Here is a 19,372-nt window from a genome sequence, read left to right as displayed (position 1 = left end):
ACTGTCCACATTATTCAGGTTTGCAACAAAAGAATAAAATGACAGCAGGCAGCGATTCTAAAACAAGTCCGACTAGTGGCTTGGGAGGAGCTAGCTGTCATCTCTGACTCCTCCCCCATCTCTCTTACAAGCATGCACCCCAACCACACCCCCACAACATTCCAGCCGGGCCAATCACGGCCCTTCTCTCACACCAAGCTCGTGTAACACCGTGCCTCCTACGCTGTCATTGGCTGCCACAGCTGTCAGACAGGGATCCGAGGGGCGGTTCTCTTTGTAGTAGGGAAGTACAGAGCAGAGTGTATGGATTGAGGCAAGACATTCAGTTGAGTGAAGAAACTGGGAGCATGGAGCTGATCACAGAGGTGTCCGTGCAGTTCTCCCGCCTGTCTATGTTCCCTTTCTTCGATGGAGCTCATTATCTCATGTCTGTCTTGTCAGTCAGGGAGCAGCCAGGTGAGAACTCACACACAATCCAATAGGGATTAGAGCTTAATGCTTTGCTCTGTCTCTGTTCTGTATGGGCTGTATACTGTATGTGTCATGTTCACCTAGGCTGGCTGGAGGCTAACTGGAAGGTGGACTTCTATGTGCTTGCAACTTCTATTCAGAAGGTCAGATTCACAGGTTTATATACACGCGGGATGGAGATACCGATATATTGCAGGTTTATATACACGCAGGATGGGTATACCGATACATCGCAGGTTTATATACTCGCAGGATGGGTATACCGATACATCGCAGGTTTATATACTCACAGGATGGGTATACCGATATATCGCAGGTTTATATACACGCAGGATGAGTATATGGATATATTGCAGGTTTATATACACGCAGGATGAGTATACCGATATATTGCAGGTTTATATACACGCAGGATGAGTATACCGATATATCGCAGGTTTATATACACGCAGGATGAGTATATGGATATATTGCAGGTTTATATACACGCAGGATGAGTATACCGATATATTGCAGGTTTATATACGCGCAGGATGAGTATACGGATATATTGCAGGTTTATATACGCGCGGGGTGGGGATACCCGTACGTCGCAGGTTTATATACGCGCGGGGTGGGGATACCCGTACGTCGCAGGTTTATATACGCGCGGGGTGGGGATACCCGTACGTCGCAGGTTTATATACGCGCGGGGTGGGGATACCCGTACGTCGCAGGTTTATATACGCGCGGGGTGGGGATACCCGTACGTCGCAGGTTTATATACGCGCGGGGTGGGGATACCCGTACGTCGCAGGTTTATATACGCGCGGGGTGGGGATACCCGTACGTCGCAGGTTTATATACGCGCGGGGTGGGGATACCCGTACGTCGCAGGTTTATATACGCGCGGGGTGGGGATACCCGTACGTCGCAGGTTTATATACGCGCGGGGTGGGGATACCCGTACGTCGCAGGTTTATATACGCGCGGGGTGGGGATACCCGTACGTCGCAGGTTTATATACGCGCGGGGTGGGGATACCCGTACGTCGCAGGTTTTTATACGCGCGGGGTGGGGATACCCGTACGTCGCAGGTTTATATACGCGCGGGGTGGGGATACCCGTACGTCGCAGGTTTATATACGCGCGGGGTGGGGATACCCGTACGTCGCAGGTTTATATACGCGCGGGGTGGGGATACCCGTACGTCGCAGGTTTATATACGCGCGGGGTGGGGATACCCGTACGTCGCAGGTTTATATACGCGCGGGGTGGGGATACCCGTACGTCGCAGGTTTATATACGCGCGGGGTGGGGATACCCGTACGTCGCAGGTTTATATACGCGCGGGGTGGGGATACCCGTACGTCGCAGGTTTATATACGCGCGGGGTGGGGATACCCGTACGTCGCAGGTTTATATACGCGCGGGGTGGGGATACCCGTACGTCGCAGGTTTATATACGCGCGGGGTGGGGATACCCGTACGTCGCAGGTTTATATACGCGCGGGGTGGGGATACCCGTACGTCGCAGGTTTATATACGCGCGGGGTGGGGATACCCGTACGTCGCAGGTTTATATACGCGCGGGGTGGGGATACCCGTACGTCGCAGGTTTATATACGCGCGGGGTGGGGATACCCGTACGTCGCAGGTTTATATACGCGCGGGGTGGGGATACCCGTACGTCGCAGGTTTATATACGCGCGGGGTGGGGATACCCGTACGTCGCAGGTTTATATACGCGCGGGGTGGGGATACCCGTACGTCGCAGGTTTATATACGCGCGGGGTGGGGATACCCGTACGTCGCAGGTTTATATACGCGCGGGGTGGGGATACCCGTACGTCGCAGGTTTATATACGCGCGGGGTGGGGATACCCGTACGTCGCAGGTTTATATACGCGCGGGGTGGGGATACCCGTACGTCGCAGGTTTATATACGCGCGGGGTGGGGATACCCGTACGTCGCAGGTTTATATACGCGCGGGGTGGGGATACCCGTACGTCGCAGGTTTTTATACGCGCGGGGTGGGGATACCCGTACGTCGCAGGTTTATATACGCGCGGGGTGGGGATACCCGTACGTCGCAGGTTTATATACGCGCGGGGTGGGGATACCCGTACGTCGCAGGTTTATATACGCGCGGGGTGGGGATACCCGTACGTCGCAGGTTTATATACGCGCGGGGTGGGGATACCCGTACGTCGCAGGTTTTTATACGCGCGGGGTGGGGATACCCGTACGTCGCAGGTTTATATACGCGCGGGGTGGGGATACCCGTACGTCGCAGGTTTATATACGCGCGGGGTGGGGATACCCGTACGTCGCAGGTTTATATACGCGCGGGGTGGGGATACCCGTACGTCGCAGGTTTATATACGCGCGGGGTGGGGATACCCGTACGTCGCAGGTTTATATACGCGCGGGGTGGGGATACCCGTACGTCGCAGGTTTATATACGCGCGGGGTGGGGATACCCGTACGTCGCAGGTTTATATACGCGCGGGGTGGGGATACCCGTACGTCGCAGGTTTATATACGCGCGGGGTGGGGATACCCGTACGTCGCAGGTTTATATACGCGCGGGGTGGGGATACCCGTACGTCGCAGGTTTATATACGCGCGGGGTGGGGATACCCGTACGTCGCAGGTTTATATACGCGCGGGGTGGGGATACCCGTACGTCGCAGGTTTATATACGCGCGGGGTGGGGATACCCGTACGTCGCAGGTTTATATACGCGCGGGGTGGGGATACCCGTACGTCGCAGGTTTATATACGCGCGGGGTGGGGATACCCGTACGTCGCAGGTTTTTATACGCGCGGGGTGGGGATACCCGTACGTCGCAGGTTTTTATACGCGCGGGGTGGGGATACCCGTACGTCGCAGGTTTATATACGCGCGGGGTGGGGATACCCGTACGTCGCAGGTTTATATACGCGCGGGGTGGGGATACCCGTACGTCGCAGGTTTATATACGCGCGGGGTGGGGATACCCGTACGTCGCAGGTTTATATACGCGCGGGGTGGGGATACCCGTACGTCGCAGGTTTATATACGCGCGGGGTGGGGATACCCGTACGTCGCAGGTTTATATACGCGCGGGGTGGGGATACCCGTACGTCGCAGGTTTATATACGCGCGGGGTGGGGATACCCGTACGTCGCAGGTTTATATACGCGCGGGGTGGGGATACCCGTACGTCGCAGGTTTTTATACGCGCGGGGTGGGGATACCCGTACGTCGCAGGTTTTTATACGCGCGGGGTGGGGATACCCGTACGTCGCAGGTTTATATACGCGCGGGGTGGGGATACCCGTACGTCGCAGGTTTATATACGCGCGGGGTGGGGATACCCGTACGTCGCAGGTTTATATACGCGCGGGGTGGGGATACCCGTACGTCGCAGGTTTATATACGCGCGGGGTGGGGATACCCGTACGTCGCAGGTTTATATACGCGCGGGGTGGGGATACCCGTACGTCGCAGGTTTATATACGCGCGGGGTGGGGATACCCGTACGTCGCAGGTTTATATACGCGCGGGGTGGGGATACCCGTACGTCGCAGGTTTATATACGCGCGGGGTGGGGATACCCGTACGTCGCAGGTTTATATACGCGCGGGGTGGGGATACCCGTACGTCGCAGGTTTATATACGCGCGGGGTGGGGATACCCGTACGTCGCAGGTTTATATACGCGCGGGGTGGGGATACCCGTACGTCGCAGGTTTATATACGCGCGGGGTGGGGATACCCGTACGTCGCAGGTTTATATACGCGCGGGGTGGGGATACCCGTACGTCGCAGGTTTATATACGCGCGGGGTGGGGATACCCGTACGTCGCAGGTTTATATACGCGCGGGGTGGGGATACCCGTACGTCGCAGGTTTATATGCGCGCGGGGTGGGGATACCCGTACGTCGCAGGTTTATATGCGCGCGGGGTGGGGATACCCGTACGTCGCAGGTTTATATACGCGCGGGGTGGGGATACCCGTACGTCGCAGGTTTATATGCGCGCGGGGTGGGGATACCCGTACGTCGCAGGTTTATATGCGCGCGGGGTGGGGATACCCGTACGTCGCAGGTTTATATGCGCGCGGGGTGGGGATACCCGTACGTCGCAGGTTTATATACACGCGGGATGAGTATACCGATACGTCGCAGGTTTATATACACGCAGGATGGGTATACCGATACATCGCAGGTTTATATACTCGCAGGATGGGTATACCGATACATCGCAGGTTTATATACACGCAGGATGAGTATACCGATACATCGCAGGTTTACATACACGCAGGATGGGTATACCTATATATCGCAGGTTTACATACACGCAGGATGGGTATACCGATATATCGCAGGTTTACATACACGCAGGATGGGTATACCGATATATCGCAGGTTTACATACACGCAGGATGGGTATACCGATATATCGCAGGTTTACATACACGCAGGATGAGTATACGGATATATCGCAGGTTTACATACACGCAGGATGGGTATACCGATATATCGCAGGTTTACATACACGCAGGATGAGTATACGGATATGTCGCAGGTTTATATACACGCAGGATGAGTATACGGATATATTGCAGGTTTATATACGCGCGGGGTGGGGATACCCGTACGTCGCAGGTTTATATACGCGCGGGGTGGGGATACCCGTACGTCGCAGGTTTATATACGCGCGGGGTGGGGATACCCGTACGTCGCAGGTTTATATACGCGCGGGGTGGGGATACCCGTACGTCGCAGGTTTATTTACGCACGGGGTGGGGATACCCGTACGTCGCAGGTTTATTTACGCGCGGGGTGGGGATACCCGTACGTCGCAGGTTTATATACGCGCGGGGTGGGGATACCCGTACGTCGCAGGTTTATATACGCGCGGGGTGGGGATACCCGTACGTCGCAGGTTTATATACGCGCGGGGTGGGGATACCCGTACGTCGCAGGTTTATATACACGCGCGGGGTGGGGATACCCGTACGTCGCAGGTTTATATACGCGCGCGGGGTGGGGATACCCGTACGTCGCAGGTTTATATACGCGCGCGGGGTGGGGATACCCGTACGTCGCAGGTTTATATACGCGCGGGGTGGGGATACCCGTACGTCGCAGGTTTATATACGCGCGGGGTGGGGATACCCGTACGTCGCAGGTTTATATACGCGCGGGGTGGGGATACCCGTACGTCGCAGGTTTATTTACGCGCGGGGTGGGGATACCCGTACGTCGCAGGTTTATTTACGCGCAGTGTATATAAAGGAACACTTAAAAACACATCAGATCTCAATGGGTAAAAATATCATGCTGGAATATTTATACTGATATGAACTGGGTAATGTGTTAGGAACATAAGGATGCCCCATCGTTGGATGAAAATTATCAACCTACAGAGGACTGAATTCAAAGACACCCCAAAAATCAAAGTGAAAAAATGATGCATGCTAGTCCATTTTGCTGAAATTTCATTGCAGCAACTCAAAATGGTACTCAGTAGTTTGTATGGCCCCCATGTGCTTCTATGCATGCCTGACAACATCGGAGCAGGCTCCTAATGAGACGACAGGTGGTGTCCTGGGATATTTCCTCCCAGATCTGGACAAGGGCATCACTGAGCTCCTGGACAGTCTGAGGTACAACCTGGTCACGTCGGATGGACCAAAACATGATATCCCAGAGGTGTTCTATTGGATTTAGGTCAGGCGAGCGTGGGGGGCATTCAATGGTCTCAATTCCTTCATCCTCCAGGAACTGCCTGCATACCCTTGCCACATCAGGCCGGCCATTGTCGTGTACCAGAAGGAATCCAGGACCCACTGCACCAGTGCAGGATCTGACAATGGGTCCAAGGATTTCATCCTGATACCTAAAGGCAGTCAGGGTGCCATTGTCTAGCCTGTAGAGGTCTGTGCGCCCCTCCATGGATATGGGAGGGGGGCAGAACTCCTCTTTAATTGAGATAAATACACAGTACACACTATAGAGGTATATGCTTTGTTCATATTTCATGTCTGAGGCTTACAACCACTTTAACCCTGTAAAATGCCACACCACATTGCACTTGCATGGGTCTTGTTCAGCGGAAGTAAAACCCGCCAAATGCAACGTGCTATGTAGCATGAGGGCCTACCTAAATGATTCAATCAATTTGTATCTAATTAGGTAGGCCCCCGTACTACATAGAAGTTAGCAGGTCTAAAGGAAATTGTACTGTATGTGTGTGGTGAGCTTCAGATTTACCAAAAATATGTATTCTTAAGACAAACCTATACAATCCTCTCAACTTGTATCACATCAGGCAGGTTTTCCCCAGCAAAGTACCCCACCATGCTGAGGGCATGTGGCCTGGTATGATTCAGGTGGGAAAGGGGGGGGGTGCACTCTCGTACCCACCCCTTTGGCCTGCTAACTGTATGCTCAGATGATAACCTGATATGGATTTTGGTAGGACCTCACACCATATTTTTTTTTTTTTTGGCATGGGGTTCTTCTTAAAATCTATACCAGAACCATAGGATCTGGTAAGGATTGTGGAGGGACCTCCATGCTGTTTTTTTTTTTTTTTCTTTTTACTGACAGCTCATTTGTTTACATTCTGCTGTCAGCTGGAAATCTCCTGGCTGACAGCAGAGATGAGTCGCTGGTTGTTTAGTCTCTGGCGGTTCAGTCTCCTTACCAACCAACATAAATTGCAGGCAAAAACGCATCAATATACGCATGTACATGCATTTATGGTGCGTCTCAAGTCACATCTGAAATCGCACTAGAATGATTAACCCTTTGAGGACCAAGGGACCTATTTTTCCCATGTTTGTAATTGCCTGTATCATCTGATTAAGAATTTAAAACTTTTTTTTTTTTTGGTTTGAGTCAAAATATTAGTTCTTATCAACAAACAACAAACGGATCTAGCTTTTTAAACGAAGGTAATATGGTGCAGCGCTAAAAGAATGAAACTGAAAACAGTCAAAAGTCAATGTAATAATATCCGTGGTTTCTTATAAAGGGTGCAAACTTCCAAAGCTCTTGCGGCCTTAAATAATAGCAATGCGCACTCACCAGAAACGCATGGGTTATGCGCATGTAGGAATAATCATTCCAGATGTCAGATCCTCCAACATTCAAATGGCAAGCATCCCTCTCACGGTGGGTCACCGAAGACTCAAAGCCGGATCCTGAGGTCCCCTTTAAGGTCAATCAGGCACTTCACATTGGTGGTGAGACTCTCTCCTTTGAATGGTAATGGCACCTTTTCTGTGGGGGTAATAGCTCCACAAAGGAGCCCCAGAAAGAACACAGGTGCCAGAGATAGTGTAGTATGTTTAAGAAGATTTTATTTGCCTTAGCATAAAATACAGGGTAGCATGCAGAACCAGACCCATAAAGGTTAAATAAGGATAAGCTAGCAATAACTGACCCTAGTAAAGATGTCCGCCGAGCCTCCTCGTGGCTCCGGCGGTGCGAATGACGTCACGCTCTGTACAGCTCCTCCTATTCTAGCTTTTTGCCAATTATTTCATGAAATGGCTTAGTTACAGCAACTGAAGTGTACGAACTTTAAAAACAAAAAAATTTATTCTTTTGGCGTTCCAAAACCTTACGGTCCTCAAAGGGTTAATTAATAAGTGTATGGCCCTTTCACACTGATGGTCTGATTTGAGTCTGCCTGCCAGTTTTTCAGGTGGACATGATCGGACCATCCATAGCCCTCTATGGACCAGCGGGTGTTGGCGGACATGTTTCTGCTGTCACCGGCCGGCATCCGATCCTATATGCGAAAAACAGAAATACATCTGGTGGATCGGATGACAGTCGAAACAGGCAGTCCATTTCTATCCAACTACTCCATAGAAAGCAGCAGGCTGTTTCTATGTCTGCTCTGCAGAAGTGGAGCGGACACAGGCCCGTCATCCACTTGCTCAGCGGAGAGATTCCCCATTGAGCAAGCGGATCCGCTGACGAGTCCGCCCTGTCTGAAAGGGACCTAAAATGCTTGGAACCCTTAAGCATTTGACTGTGACCACTCATGCCCACTCACAACATTTGCTATTGTGTCCAGTGCTACATTTTTTTTTCCTTTATTCATCACAAGAAAACAAGTGTTTTGAGTCATGGATCTGGAACGGTTATATAACCTATGAGTGTGGTGGAAAGGTCACAAATCCTTATCTCTATCAGCAATGGCAGCCTAAAGATTAAATATTTAAAGGAAAATCCATACTTTGTTAAATGGTTTTGTAATTTGTTTAAAATAAAAACTTTCAATTTCAATCTGAAATTTCTAAAAATATAAAATGTCCGTTACTTACATGTCATGTTGGCAGGTGCAATGTAATACCATTCAGAGTAAATGGCATAGCATTTCTCCAACATCACATAGTGCAGCATGGTGCGTTTTCTATCATCACATTGTTTTGACGAGAGCAGTAACAAGTGAAAATAGTGAAGAGCATTTACTAAGACTGGAACAGTCAGAATATGAAGCAGTTGTGAATGACAGCCAATCGGCTCCTAGCTTTCATTTTGAAAGCTTAACAGAACAAGCTGAAGATAGAAGCTGAGTGGTTATCTGATATCTGTGTGCTCCACTCTTGATAAATTTCCCCTAATGTATTTTAAAATGTTTAGTTTGATGTGGAAAGTGTCTCCTATGCAATAGATTTATTTTCCTAATGTTGTGCCAAGTCTGCTACTCCTCTCTTGCGGTATACCACCTGACTCCACAGCGTGGACTTTGCATCGCAAAGAATTTGTGAATATTTGCCTAAACTTTTTTTCGTGTATTTTGTATTTATTTTCATAGGGTTGTGAGAACAGAAAGCTATAACGTAATTTAAAACCTATTGCGTGGCTGCAACATGACTATGTTTAGGGAGATGATTCTGCTAAACATAAGAAAGGCATTTCTTTCCAAACTTTCTTAAAGATTTTAGTTTATTCTTGATCTTTCTGGTTATATATCTACAAGGGTGGCCAGAAAGACCTGGCTTATCCTGACACTTTTTGTTTACAAGTAAAAATCAGCATTGTTTGCTAGAAAAATTACGTACAACACCCAAAATATATTTAGGCCCTAGAGAACAAAATGGTGGTCGTTACAATTTTTTATGTCATACGGAATTTGTGCTGTGTTTTTTTTTTTTTCAAACTCACTTTTTTGGAAAAAATATACTTTAATGAGTTCAAATGCAAGAAAACAAAATATATAACCCAATTTTTTTGTAAAATATAATAGTTATGCCAAGTAAAAAGATACCTAACGTATCATGCTTGAAAATTGAGCACACTTGTGGAATGCGCCAAACTGTGGTACTTATAAAAAAAAAAGGAAAAAAAAAACCCAACTCCCATGTGCAACAGTTTTTACAGGTTACCAGTTTAGAGTTACAGAGGAGATCTAGTGCTAGAATTATTGCTCTTGCTATAATATTCTCAACGATGCCTCACATGTATGGTGTGGACACTGTTTACATATGCGGGTGCCGTCTATGTATGTGTTCGCCACTGTGGGGGGGGGGCTTTAAAAATGTATTAATGTATTTTATTATTATTTTTTTTTACACTGTCCCTTTACTTTTTTCACCACTTTTACTGCTATGACAAGAAATGTAAACATCCCTTGTGATAACACTAAAGCATGATAGTTCCTCTTTATGGAGACATCTGGGATCTAGAAGACCCCAGATCTCTGCTCTGGAAAGTATCGGATTAAAAAACAAAAAAAAACATTGATCTGATGCTTTTCCAAAAAACAAATGGCAGTGTTTACATTTGCCTTAAACTAGAGATGACGTCATACCGTCACTTCCGGCGTCCTAGATCATAGAGGTGATCAGAGATAAGCTGGTCGCTTTTCATCTCTATGGCTAGCCAAGTGAATTGCCGGATCCGATCCCTGGCTTCCCAGTGGGATGGGTAAGCCCGAGAAACACTGGTGAGTGGCAGGAGGGGGGAAAACTACACATCCCTCTGTTTCTAAAAGTGATCCAATGGCTAATCAGCCACTCAGATTGCTTAAAGGAAACAAAGAATTGCTGGTTGAAAATTTTAATACCGGGGTTATGGCTGACAGCTGCAGCCACAGCCCTGGTAAATCACTTTAAAGCCAAAATGTATATGAACATATTGCAGAATTGAAGTGGTAATCTGAAAGGGGGGAGAGGAGGGGGTTTCTCAGCTTAACACACCCTCCTGCCTGCATGACTAACTTCAGAGAGATGGATTCCAGGAATTAAATTCTACATGAATCATCTGCTCTGCCAGCCAAACATGGATTTAAATTTGGCTGGCTGAGCAGGGACCTGTTGAATTTCAGTCATGTATGGGCAAGCTGGCTGTATCCAAGTCGATCTTTTGATGTAGTTGTGTACAATCAGCCTGTTGGAAAATTTTCTCTCAATCAGTGCCGCCGGCTATAGCCAGTGGTGCTGATGAGTGTATTCTGATAGTGGGGAAATCTCCCCCTGTTAGAATACAAAGGCTCAGCAGGAGGGATTCCCCCTTCCACATCCAGTGTGTGGATGGGAAAATCAGGTCATTTTCTTTTGTTCAGCTTTCTGGTTAAACAAAACAAAATGCATGGCCAACCTTACTCAAGATGGTCACTACCAGAAATGCTAAGGAGGGTTATTCAAAGTGATTTCTCAACAAAATAAAGCATGGGGGCATGGATGGATGGGTTAGTGTTTGCTTTGAATATTAAAAATGAATTAAGTAGAATTCTGCTTTAAACACTATACAGCTTGTATTTCTGGAGTGGTGTGAAAGGGTGTTTTCAGTTTATGGTGCTCAGGTACATTTAAGGGCACTTTCACACTGCCATGCTGCGGTTGTGCCACAGCACAGCTCTCTATTAGAATGGGTGTATGGAGGGGTTTTATGAATATGCACCAAGGATGCAGCATGCAGGACGTTTTGGTCAACTTTAACTTCTTTGATGTTTTTCTGTCCTGGCTGTTGACCACCCACCTAATATTGGGCCTCCCTTTTGCTGCCAGAAAAAGCCATACTTCTCTTTTAAGGCAGTTCATAGGTTGTGAAAGGAATAGCACCACCCTTAAACAATACCTGCAGCTTTTCAGCAACAGTGCACCACTATGCACTTTGCACTAGGTATCATGGAACAAAGGGCCACCTTCAGTGTCTCTGGCCATGCTCTACCCATTATAAGATGGCTTAATCGAAAGTTGGTCTTCCAATATGGTATAATTTTGGAAAAGGCCACCATATATGGAGATGTGTACCACCTGGATCTCCGCATCTCCAGCAATGCTCTGGAATTGACAGAGTAATCTTATGAAGCGTAGCCAGATTTTAATACCATCTAGTCAAGATTTTGTAATTCCTTTCCCGTAAGGCAATTGTAATTTTGAAGAACGTAGTAGGGGCGATTGGATAATGCGTGCGACAATAGGAGACAGTAGAGTTTAGATTTTTCATCTGAGCTCTCAGCATCAGTGAGGCATAAGTCCTCAAATCGGGTCTCTATGCAGCCCATCTTTGTCAAAGTTGAAAGTAATGTAATGTAACCATTGTCTGTAGCGTGGGTGAGAAGAAGATGCTTTTTCTTGGGAGATTTCAGCCCAGTCAGGCTCAGTGCATGTCGTATGGGAGATGGGTGTATTATCTGACATTGGAGGAAACCTGTGGTAAGGGCTGTTATTCCCTTGCTGTTACAACCAGAGAAGCTGATATCCAAGCACAATCTGTGCTTGGATAGCTGCTTTGCAGGGCCCCAATATTTTCCCTAAAACATTGGGGATCTAATAAACACTGATGTCTTCGTAAAGAGGACCTGTTGCTGCCCAATTCTATCACATATGGAGTTTGCTCCCTTGTGATAGCAATAAGGTTAAATAAAGAAAAAATGTGAAAGTGTGAGAAAAAAAAATACATTTTAATAAAATAATAGAAAAAAAATTGTGAAAGCACCCCTGCCCCGTGCACATTTGTACATACAAATGCAAATATGCATGTAGGTCCAACACTTGTATGAAAAGAGCGATTGTACCCTGAATGTGAGGTATCGCTACAAACAGGACAGTGAGAACAATAATTCTAGGACCATCATTCATGATTCTCTACGCTGCTAACCTCAGAGCTTTTAAAGCTTTCCCTGTGCAAATTTTTAGGTACCGTAGTTTGTCCATGTTTTGCGTCTTGACTTTTTACTCACAGGTATGCTTTAAATCATAAGTTCACCTTTTTAACATGTTACATGTTACACCCATATTCACATGCACTGGCCTCGCTTCCCCTGCTCCCCTGTTTTGTAAGAGAGCAAGGGACCTTTCCCCCCTCTGTCTTTCACAATGTGTGAATGGGAAAACGACAAGTTCGGACAGGCTTTGTGGCTGTCTGCTTGTAGTTCTCAATGAACTACCAGAGCCCTGTTGAACTCTCTAGGTAGTTCATTGAGCTTCCTGTCATTGTGTAACTACCTGCCCATATCAGAGGTAAGGGCAGACATACACAATTTACAGGACCGTGGCATTACATCCATGGTCTGCTAATCGTTGGTGCAATGCTTTACAGGCTCTTAACAAAAAAATAAATGCATATTTTTACCTGCAAAAAAATGTGCATTTATTATTTTTTTTGTAAAGGTGAACTTATCCTTTTAAAGCAGTCTGATGTTCTTTCATTGATCAAATATTTTGAGTTACTGGGGCAATGTTAAGTATTTTAATGTGACTTTCACAATAGGTATGGAGCACAGTTGATGCTGGAGAATGTAATATGAAAAGAGGAAATTAATAAATCTTGAAGTGATTGTAAAGGATGGCAATATTTTCCACAGAGCAGCCCTGATCCTCCTCGTCCTGTGGCGTTTCTGGCTTCTCCCCCTTGCTGAGTGCCCCACTTTGCTATGGGGACACTCTTGTGCTTGCTCCCAAGCCGGCTCTGTGTCCACAGACACCCAGAGCACACCTTGGCCCCGCCCCTGCTCCCTCCTCACTGGCTGTGATTGACCGCATCAAGAGCCAATGGCTCTCATTGTTGTCTCTGAGCCAATGAAGACGGAGGGAGCCGAAGGAGCGTCTGCTTTTGGCAACAGTGCTGGATCATTATCGGGCTCAGGTAAGTATAAGAGAGGGAGCATGCAGAAGGTTTTTCACCCTTAATGAAGAGACTGCATTAAGGTACAAAACCTTTCCCCTTTAGAGCCACTTTAGGAGAGTTAAAGTGGAACTTCCCCAATTTTTTGTAGGGGTCTTATCCCTGTCATGATTTTAGCCTAAGCCCAAATAACGTGCTGCTGCGCGGCCTCCTGGTGTATCTCTGTTACATATTCCAGAAGGCTGCAGAAGCCCATTTACAGAATGACCAGAGGGCATAGATGGCATACTATCACAGTCCAGGCTCCCTGAACCTGGAAAAGCCACCTGGTTGAGTAGGACCAAAACTGATGTGGGACACGTCCTGCAGCGATGTGCTGTTCAAGGGTGACAGTCGAACACTGAATCTGCTGAGCCAGTGAGTATAAGAGAACACCACATAAAAGGTAAGGGGTCATGGGGAGAGAAAAAGCAGGTGATGACTGAAGTTCTTCTTCAAAGAAATTAAAAGTAAAAAAAAATATGAGTAGGAGGCTTGATAGAAAAATCAAGTGAAGAGACAGCTTAGAAAGTAGGTTGCTATGATATTGAATATATAATTATTGTGAATTAAAAAGGAAAAACATTTTTATAAAGGAGACTTCCAGTAAATGGAAATTTGTTGAGAAAGTGACATATTGTGAGAAAAGAGAGAAACCTATAGATATCCTAGAAGAAAGGAAAAAATGTTTTAACTAGTGAGGAAAATCTTTAATTTAGAAAATGAGAAAAAAGGTAAGACTAGGAGAAAAATTAACTATTCTGAAAGCTAAATTGGTGGTCCTTTGTAATTAACTATGCCTTGATGTGAGTAAGAAAAAAAAATACCCCTGTTTCAGTGAGGATAATTAAATATTTGTGTCAGTGGGCAAAATGGTAACCCTGTGTTAGTTGATGCCATTGTGTCAGTGGGATATGGTGAACCATCATTGAGTTCAGTGATCACTAAAGCTTGTAGGCTGCATGTACCATTCCGATCCTTGTAGTGATGTCAAAGCTGGGAATATACAAGCACCATCGGGAATGAGATATGTACATCCAATTGCACCTGTTGCATTGTTGGGTACTGGAACACTTGGCATACAGTTGCTCCCTACCTCCAGCTCCCAATGAGAAAACCCTGCATGCAGAGCCTTCTCATTGCTGGGATCAGTCTTCAGCAACCTGCAGGCCATAGTTTGCCGTCCACTGATCTAGTAGACAGGTTGTGTGGAGGATGTAGCGTGCATCACATCTTTTCATCATTTAAATATACATATATACACACACAAAATCTTCCCACAAAATACAAAGTATACAAGTTTCAAATATTAAGACTACTGCATGAAAAAAATACTGCAAATTAAAAAGCAGAGCCTGTCTATATAATTAGCAAATATGGTTGCCCCACGTACAATAAAATAATTACAGATAACATAATATCTGTGTTTTTTTGTTTGATTTTTTTTTTAATTAACAGCAGACTGTTAAGGTTTTTTTGAATTATCCAGGCCTGGACAACTTGATTATGACTACATAGGTAGCTGAAGAGCATACTGAATACATACATATCATTCTCAAGTTCATTAGGGTGTTCCTCCTCATTGGACCCGTGGATGCCTGACGTCACATGGAGACAATTGAAATTGATTAATTGCTTTACAGAAGAGTCTGTCAATCAGTGGCTGTCTTAGAGCAAAGGCAGAATTTAAGTACTTTTTTGCTGATTCTGCCTTGGGTTTAGGTGTGCAGTTATTTCTCATTGCTGACCAGAGAGTTCAATGATTGGGAATTGTCCAGGCCAGAAGAATTAAGCTGATCTCTGTTGCATGTTTAACTAAAAAAAACAACAAAAAGAACAATTACCTTTTTAACTTGAAGCTCTGATGTACCTAAGTCATTTAACCAGGAATCTTAAAAGAGAAGGACGGGTTTAAAAAAAGTTCTCACCTAGGTGGATGCAGCATCAATTCGATGCTGCATCTGTCCCCCGCCGGCTCTGCACAGAAAACTGAGTGATAAAACACCACTGACTGTCAGTCACTGACTCTGCTCTGCCCCTCCAGCACTCACTGGAATGCTGGGCTGTGGAGGGGGCGGAAGGAGCTGGCTCAGGCTCTCATTGGATCGCTGAGAGGCTGACCCAGGTGCCAGTTCTGGGTGGATCCTGACCATATTGTCGGGATCTTTCTAGGGCTTGGATTGGCTCTGTGACTTCAGAAGGCAGCGGGCTTTAGCCATAATGGCCACCTTCCTTCCCTTTCAATCTGAGGATGTGGAGGTCTCAGGAACTCCTGGTGCATGGCTCTGGTGGTGAATACTCCCCTAGAGGTCCTTTCTCTTTCTTTACTAGGCTAACCTAGGGGTGGTCTCTTCTGACCTTATAACTTATTTGGGGTCCCTTTTGCAGCAGTGCCCACTTAGTTGCACTGGTCCCTATGGAGTCTTAGGAGCATGATACTCCTCCGAGCTGGCTGCATGCTCCTGCTCTTGGAGGTGGCGGGTCCCTCAGGTCCTTCGGTTCCTTTAGACACACTGTTAGCTGTCCTATAACCATTTGTCTCCCAAGTGAAGGTGGTGTTTAGATGCAAGGAAGAAGTGTATTCCCCCCCCCCTCCCCAATCACCCTCGTCCTCTGACTGTTCTGAGACTCCGCCGCCACAATCTATGTGTTTACTGCAGATCCCAATGTTGTTTGTTTCCTCAGATGAGGAGGACGGGTCCTTTTGCCTTTGTAGTTGCACAGGAAAAGACTGTAGTCGCTGCGCTCATTGATTCTTAGTGAGAGACGCTTAAAATTGAGGACTCTGCTGGGGCATATGAAGTGGTGGCTGTCCCTTTTGGTACATATAAGCTGGCTTGGGCTGCTAAAGTTTTTTTTTTTTTCCTTACTGGGCATATTTTGCAAATTTGACCACAAGGACTGGGGTTGACTAAAGCGTTCGTTTGTACTTCCCAAGTGCTTTGCGGTACGTTACTCTTTTGAGGAGGCCCTTCTGAAAAAGTGGACTGTGCCTCCTGTGGTGAATTCCCCCCCCCCCATTTCCAGGCTTAACAAGGACACAGTGATCCAGGTTGAGGGGGCCCTTTCTATGTTTACCATCGCTGGGCCAGCACTTCGGCCTGTGTTGGCAATAGCCCTGGTGTCCCTGACACTGACTGGATAGGCCAAGGTTCTGTGACAAGCCTTAACTTCTAGTCAGGAGTCCCAAGCATATGTGGAACTGGCAGTCCAGTTGGTCCAGGGATTAAAGTATGTTTGTTAAACTTTATGCAGTGACACTTTATGCAGTGACACTTCTCTCCAAACTTTCCATCTCAGTAGTGGTGCTTCGATAGGCCCGTTGGATTACATTATCAAGAACCTTAAGGGTGGCAAGAGTACCTTTCTCCCTCATGCAAGAAGGGGAAGGAACCACATTTAAAGTCCTGGCCTGCTTTCACGGAGCCTTTTTCATTCCACTTGGTCCTCCAAACCCTTCAAGACTCCCATGGGTGGTGCCAAGCATTCCTGGCCTTAGAAGCCCTCAGCATGAAGGTTTGCCCCCACCCTTTCCAGGATGGGGGGTTGACTTTACTGGTTTCTGGACCTGTAAACCTCCCTCATCCTTGGAAAGAGGGCCAGTGAAATAATTCTCTTAGGTTTCAAAATACTTTCATTTCCGCCAGACAGATGTTTTCCCTTCAATATGAGGCTCTTGCCAGCGTGCCTACAGGCCCTGCTTCTTCAAGGAGTGGTTGTCCCAGTGCCCGAGTCAGAGCGGTTCCAGGAATTTTATTGCATTCTGTTCACAGTTCCCAAGACAGATGGGGTATGCCCAATCCTGGATCTGAGGCCTTGAATGCATTTGTGCTGGTTCACAAGTTCAAGATGGAATCTATTCGCTCGGTGGTGGCCTCTCTGCACCAAGTAGACTAGGAGAAGATATCAACAACACTTCCTCACAAATGGGAATGTGCAAGTAACATCAGCATTTCATACATTTTGCGATTGGAGACCTGCATTATCAATTTGTGGTGCTTTCCTTTGGTCTAGCCTCCTCTCCCTGGATGTTTACAAAGGTCTTGGTCCTTGCCTTGCCAACAAGGGATTGCTGTAGACGGTTATAAGGACGACTTGATTTTATGTGCAGAGACTCGTTTGTCTCTGATAGACAGTGTGGAGATCACCATGCGTTCCCTACAGGACTTCAGTTGGATCCTGCAAATTCAGGAAGTCTGTGTCGACCCCGTCCTAGTGCTTGGAGTATCTGGCGCTGATTCTCAATTCGGACCAGGCCAAGGTGTTCCTCCCGTCGGACAAGCTCAACTGTCAGCAGTTCAGTGGCTCTTGTCCTGCAAGCTGCTCTCCCTGCATTTTTGCATGCGGGTCTTAGGTCTGATGGTAGCCATCTTTTTGAAGTGGTTCTGTATGCCCACTTTCATGAGTGTTCTGCAGAAGGAAATCCTATCCAAAGGGAACAGGTCTCCCCATTCCTTGGCCAATCGGATTTGTCTGGAACGGTCGATGAGGGAATCTCTCCACTGGTTGCTGCAGTCTCTGTCCCTATGGGCCGGGAAGTCCTTTGTTCCTATTCGCTTGACAGTAGCCAAAACGGACACCAGCCAGTTGGGTTGGGCGGGAAGTCGGCCCAAGGTCGCTGAACCCCTGGGAAGCTCAACTTCGTTCAATGTCCTGGAGCTTCGAGCAATCAGGTCGTCCCTGGCACACTAGATGGATTCCCTCAGGGGGCTCTGGATCACGATCCAATTGATGGATTGATGGATGCGCTGATGGTGCCGTAGGATCAGTACCATCTCATTTACACCTTTCCACCCCTCAAGCTGAATGCTCATCTGCTGCGTAGGGTAGAAGCCAAAAGAATTGCAGATATTCTGATGGCCCCAAACTGGCCTTGCCGCCCGTGGTACACCAACGTGGTGTGGTTGGTAGCAACGCTCTCTGGCGGCTACCTCTTTGGGAGGATCTTCTGTCAAAGGGGGTGGTTTTCCACCTTGCTTTCCTGTTGCTGGCTTTGATGGCATGGCTGTTGTGAGCCAGGTTATGAATGACGGGTTGTCCTGCTTGGTGATTCTGTCTGTTTTTAAGGCTTGTAAGCCTACTTCCTGGAAGATTTAGCATCACATCTGGAAAGCTTATATCATTTGGTGCACAGTTTTGAGATTCAATCCATGCTCCTTCTTGGTGGCTCAGGTGTTGGCCTTCCTCCAGTGTGGCATTGATCAGAGGCTTGCCTTGAGTACTATTAAGGGTCAAGTCTCTGCTGTTGGCTTTTTTCTTTCAGCATCCCTTGGCCATGCATTCTTTGGTTCATACCTTTTTATCCAGAGGGTTCGTCATGTAGTCCCCCTCCCGCACTCTCTGTTGCCGCTGTGGGACTTGAATTTAGTGTTGTTGGTTCTTCAGAAGCCTTCATTTGAGAGCATTCCTGATATTTCTTAGCTTAAGCTCTCAGAAAGTTGCCTTCCTAGTCACTATCACTTCTGCTTGGTGGGTGTTGGAATTGGCAGGTTTGTTCTGTAAGCCTCCTTTTCTGATTTTTGCACAGTAATAAGGTGGTGCTTCTGCCATCCCCCCTCCTTACTTTTGAAGGTAGTGTTGGATTTCCACCTAAATGAAGACATTGTCCTTCAAACACCCCCCCCCCCCCTGTCCTCGGCTGTCGCACCCTAGGGAGAAGGCCTTGCACTCCCTGGACATGGTTTGCATGAAAGGACAAGTCTGATGTTTACATAGCTAGAGAACTGACCATGGTGTGTTCTCCTGCTTAGTGTGGTCAATAGGAAAGCAGAGGGACTGACCGGAACACCAGGGATT

At 47.3% G+C, this 19,372-nt stretch overlaps 1 protein-coding gene across 2 annotated transcripts in view; it reads left to right on the top strand.

The window, feature by feature from the left end:
• The first annotated feature begins 273 nt into the window (after positions 1 to 273).
• TMEM38B (transmembrane protein 38B) overlaps positions 274 to 19,372 on the top strand; it is an 85,653-nt gene continuing 66,554 nt past the window's right edge. For both annotated transcript variants that reach the window (XM_089682610.1, XM_089682611.1), the window contains exon 1: positions 274 to 456. In XM_089682610.1, coding sequence (XP_089538736.1) covers positions 348 to 456 — 109 coding nt within the window. In that variant the 5' untranslated portion in view covers positions 274 to 347. The remainder of the gene's footprint in view (positions 457 to 19,372) is intronic.

The sequence above is a fragment of the Staurois parvus genome, unplaced genomic scaffold (genome assembly GCF_062004578.1).
Source record: "Staurois parvus isolate SC_StPar_1 unplaced genomic scaffold, SC_StPar_1.0 ptg000292l, whole genome shotgun sequence".
Lineage (NCBI taxonomy): Eukaryota > Metazoa > Chordata > Amphibia > Anura > Ranidae > Staurois > Staurois parvus.
This window is presented reverse-complemented; position numbering and strand designations above follow the sequence as displayed.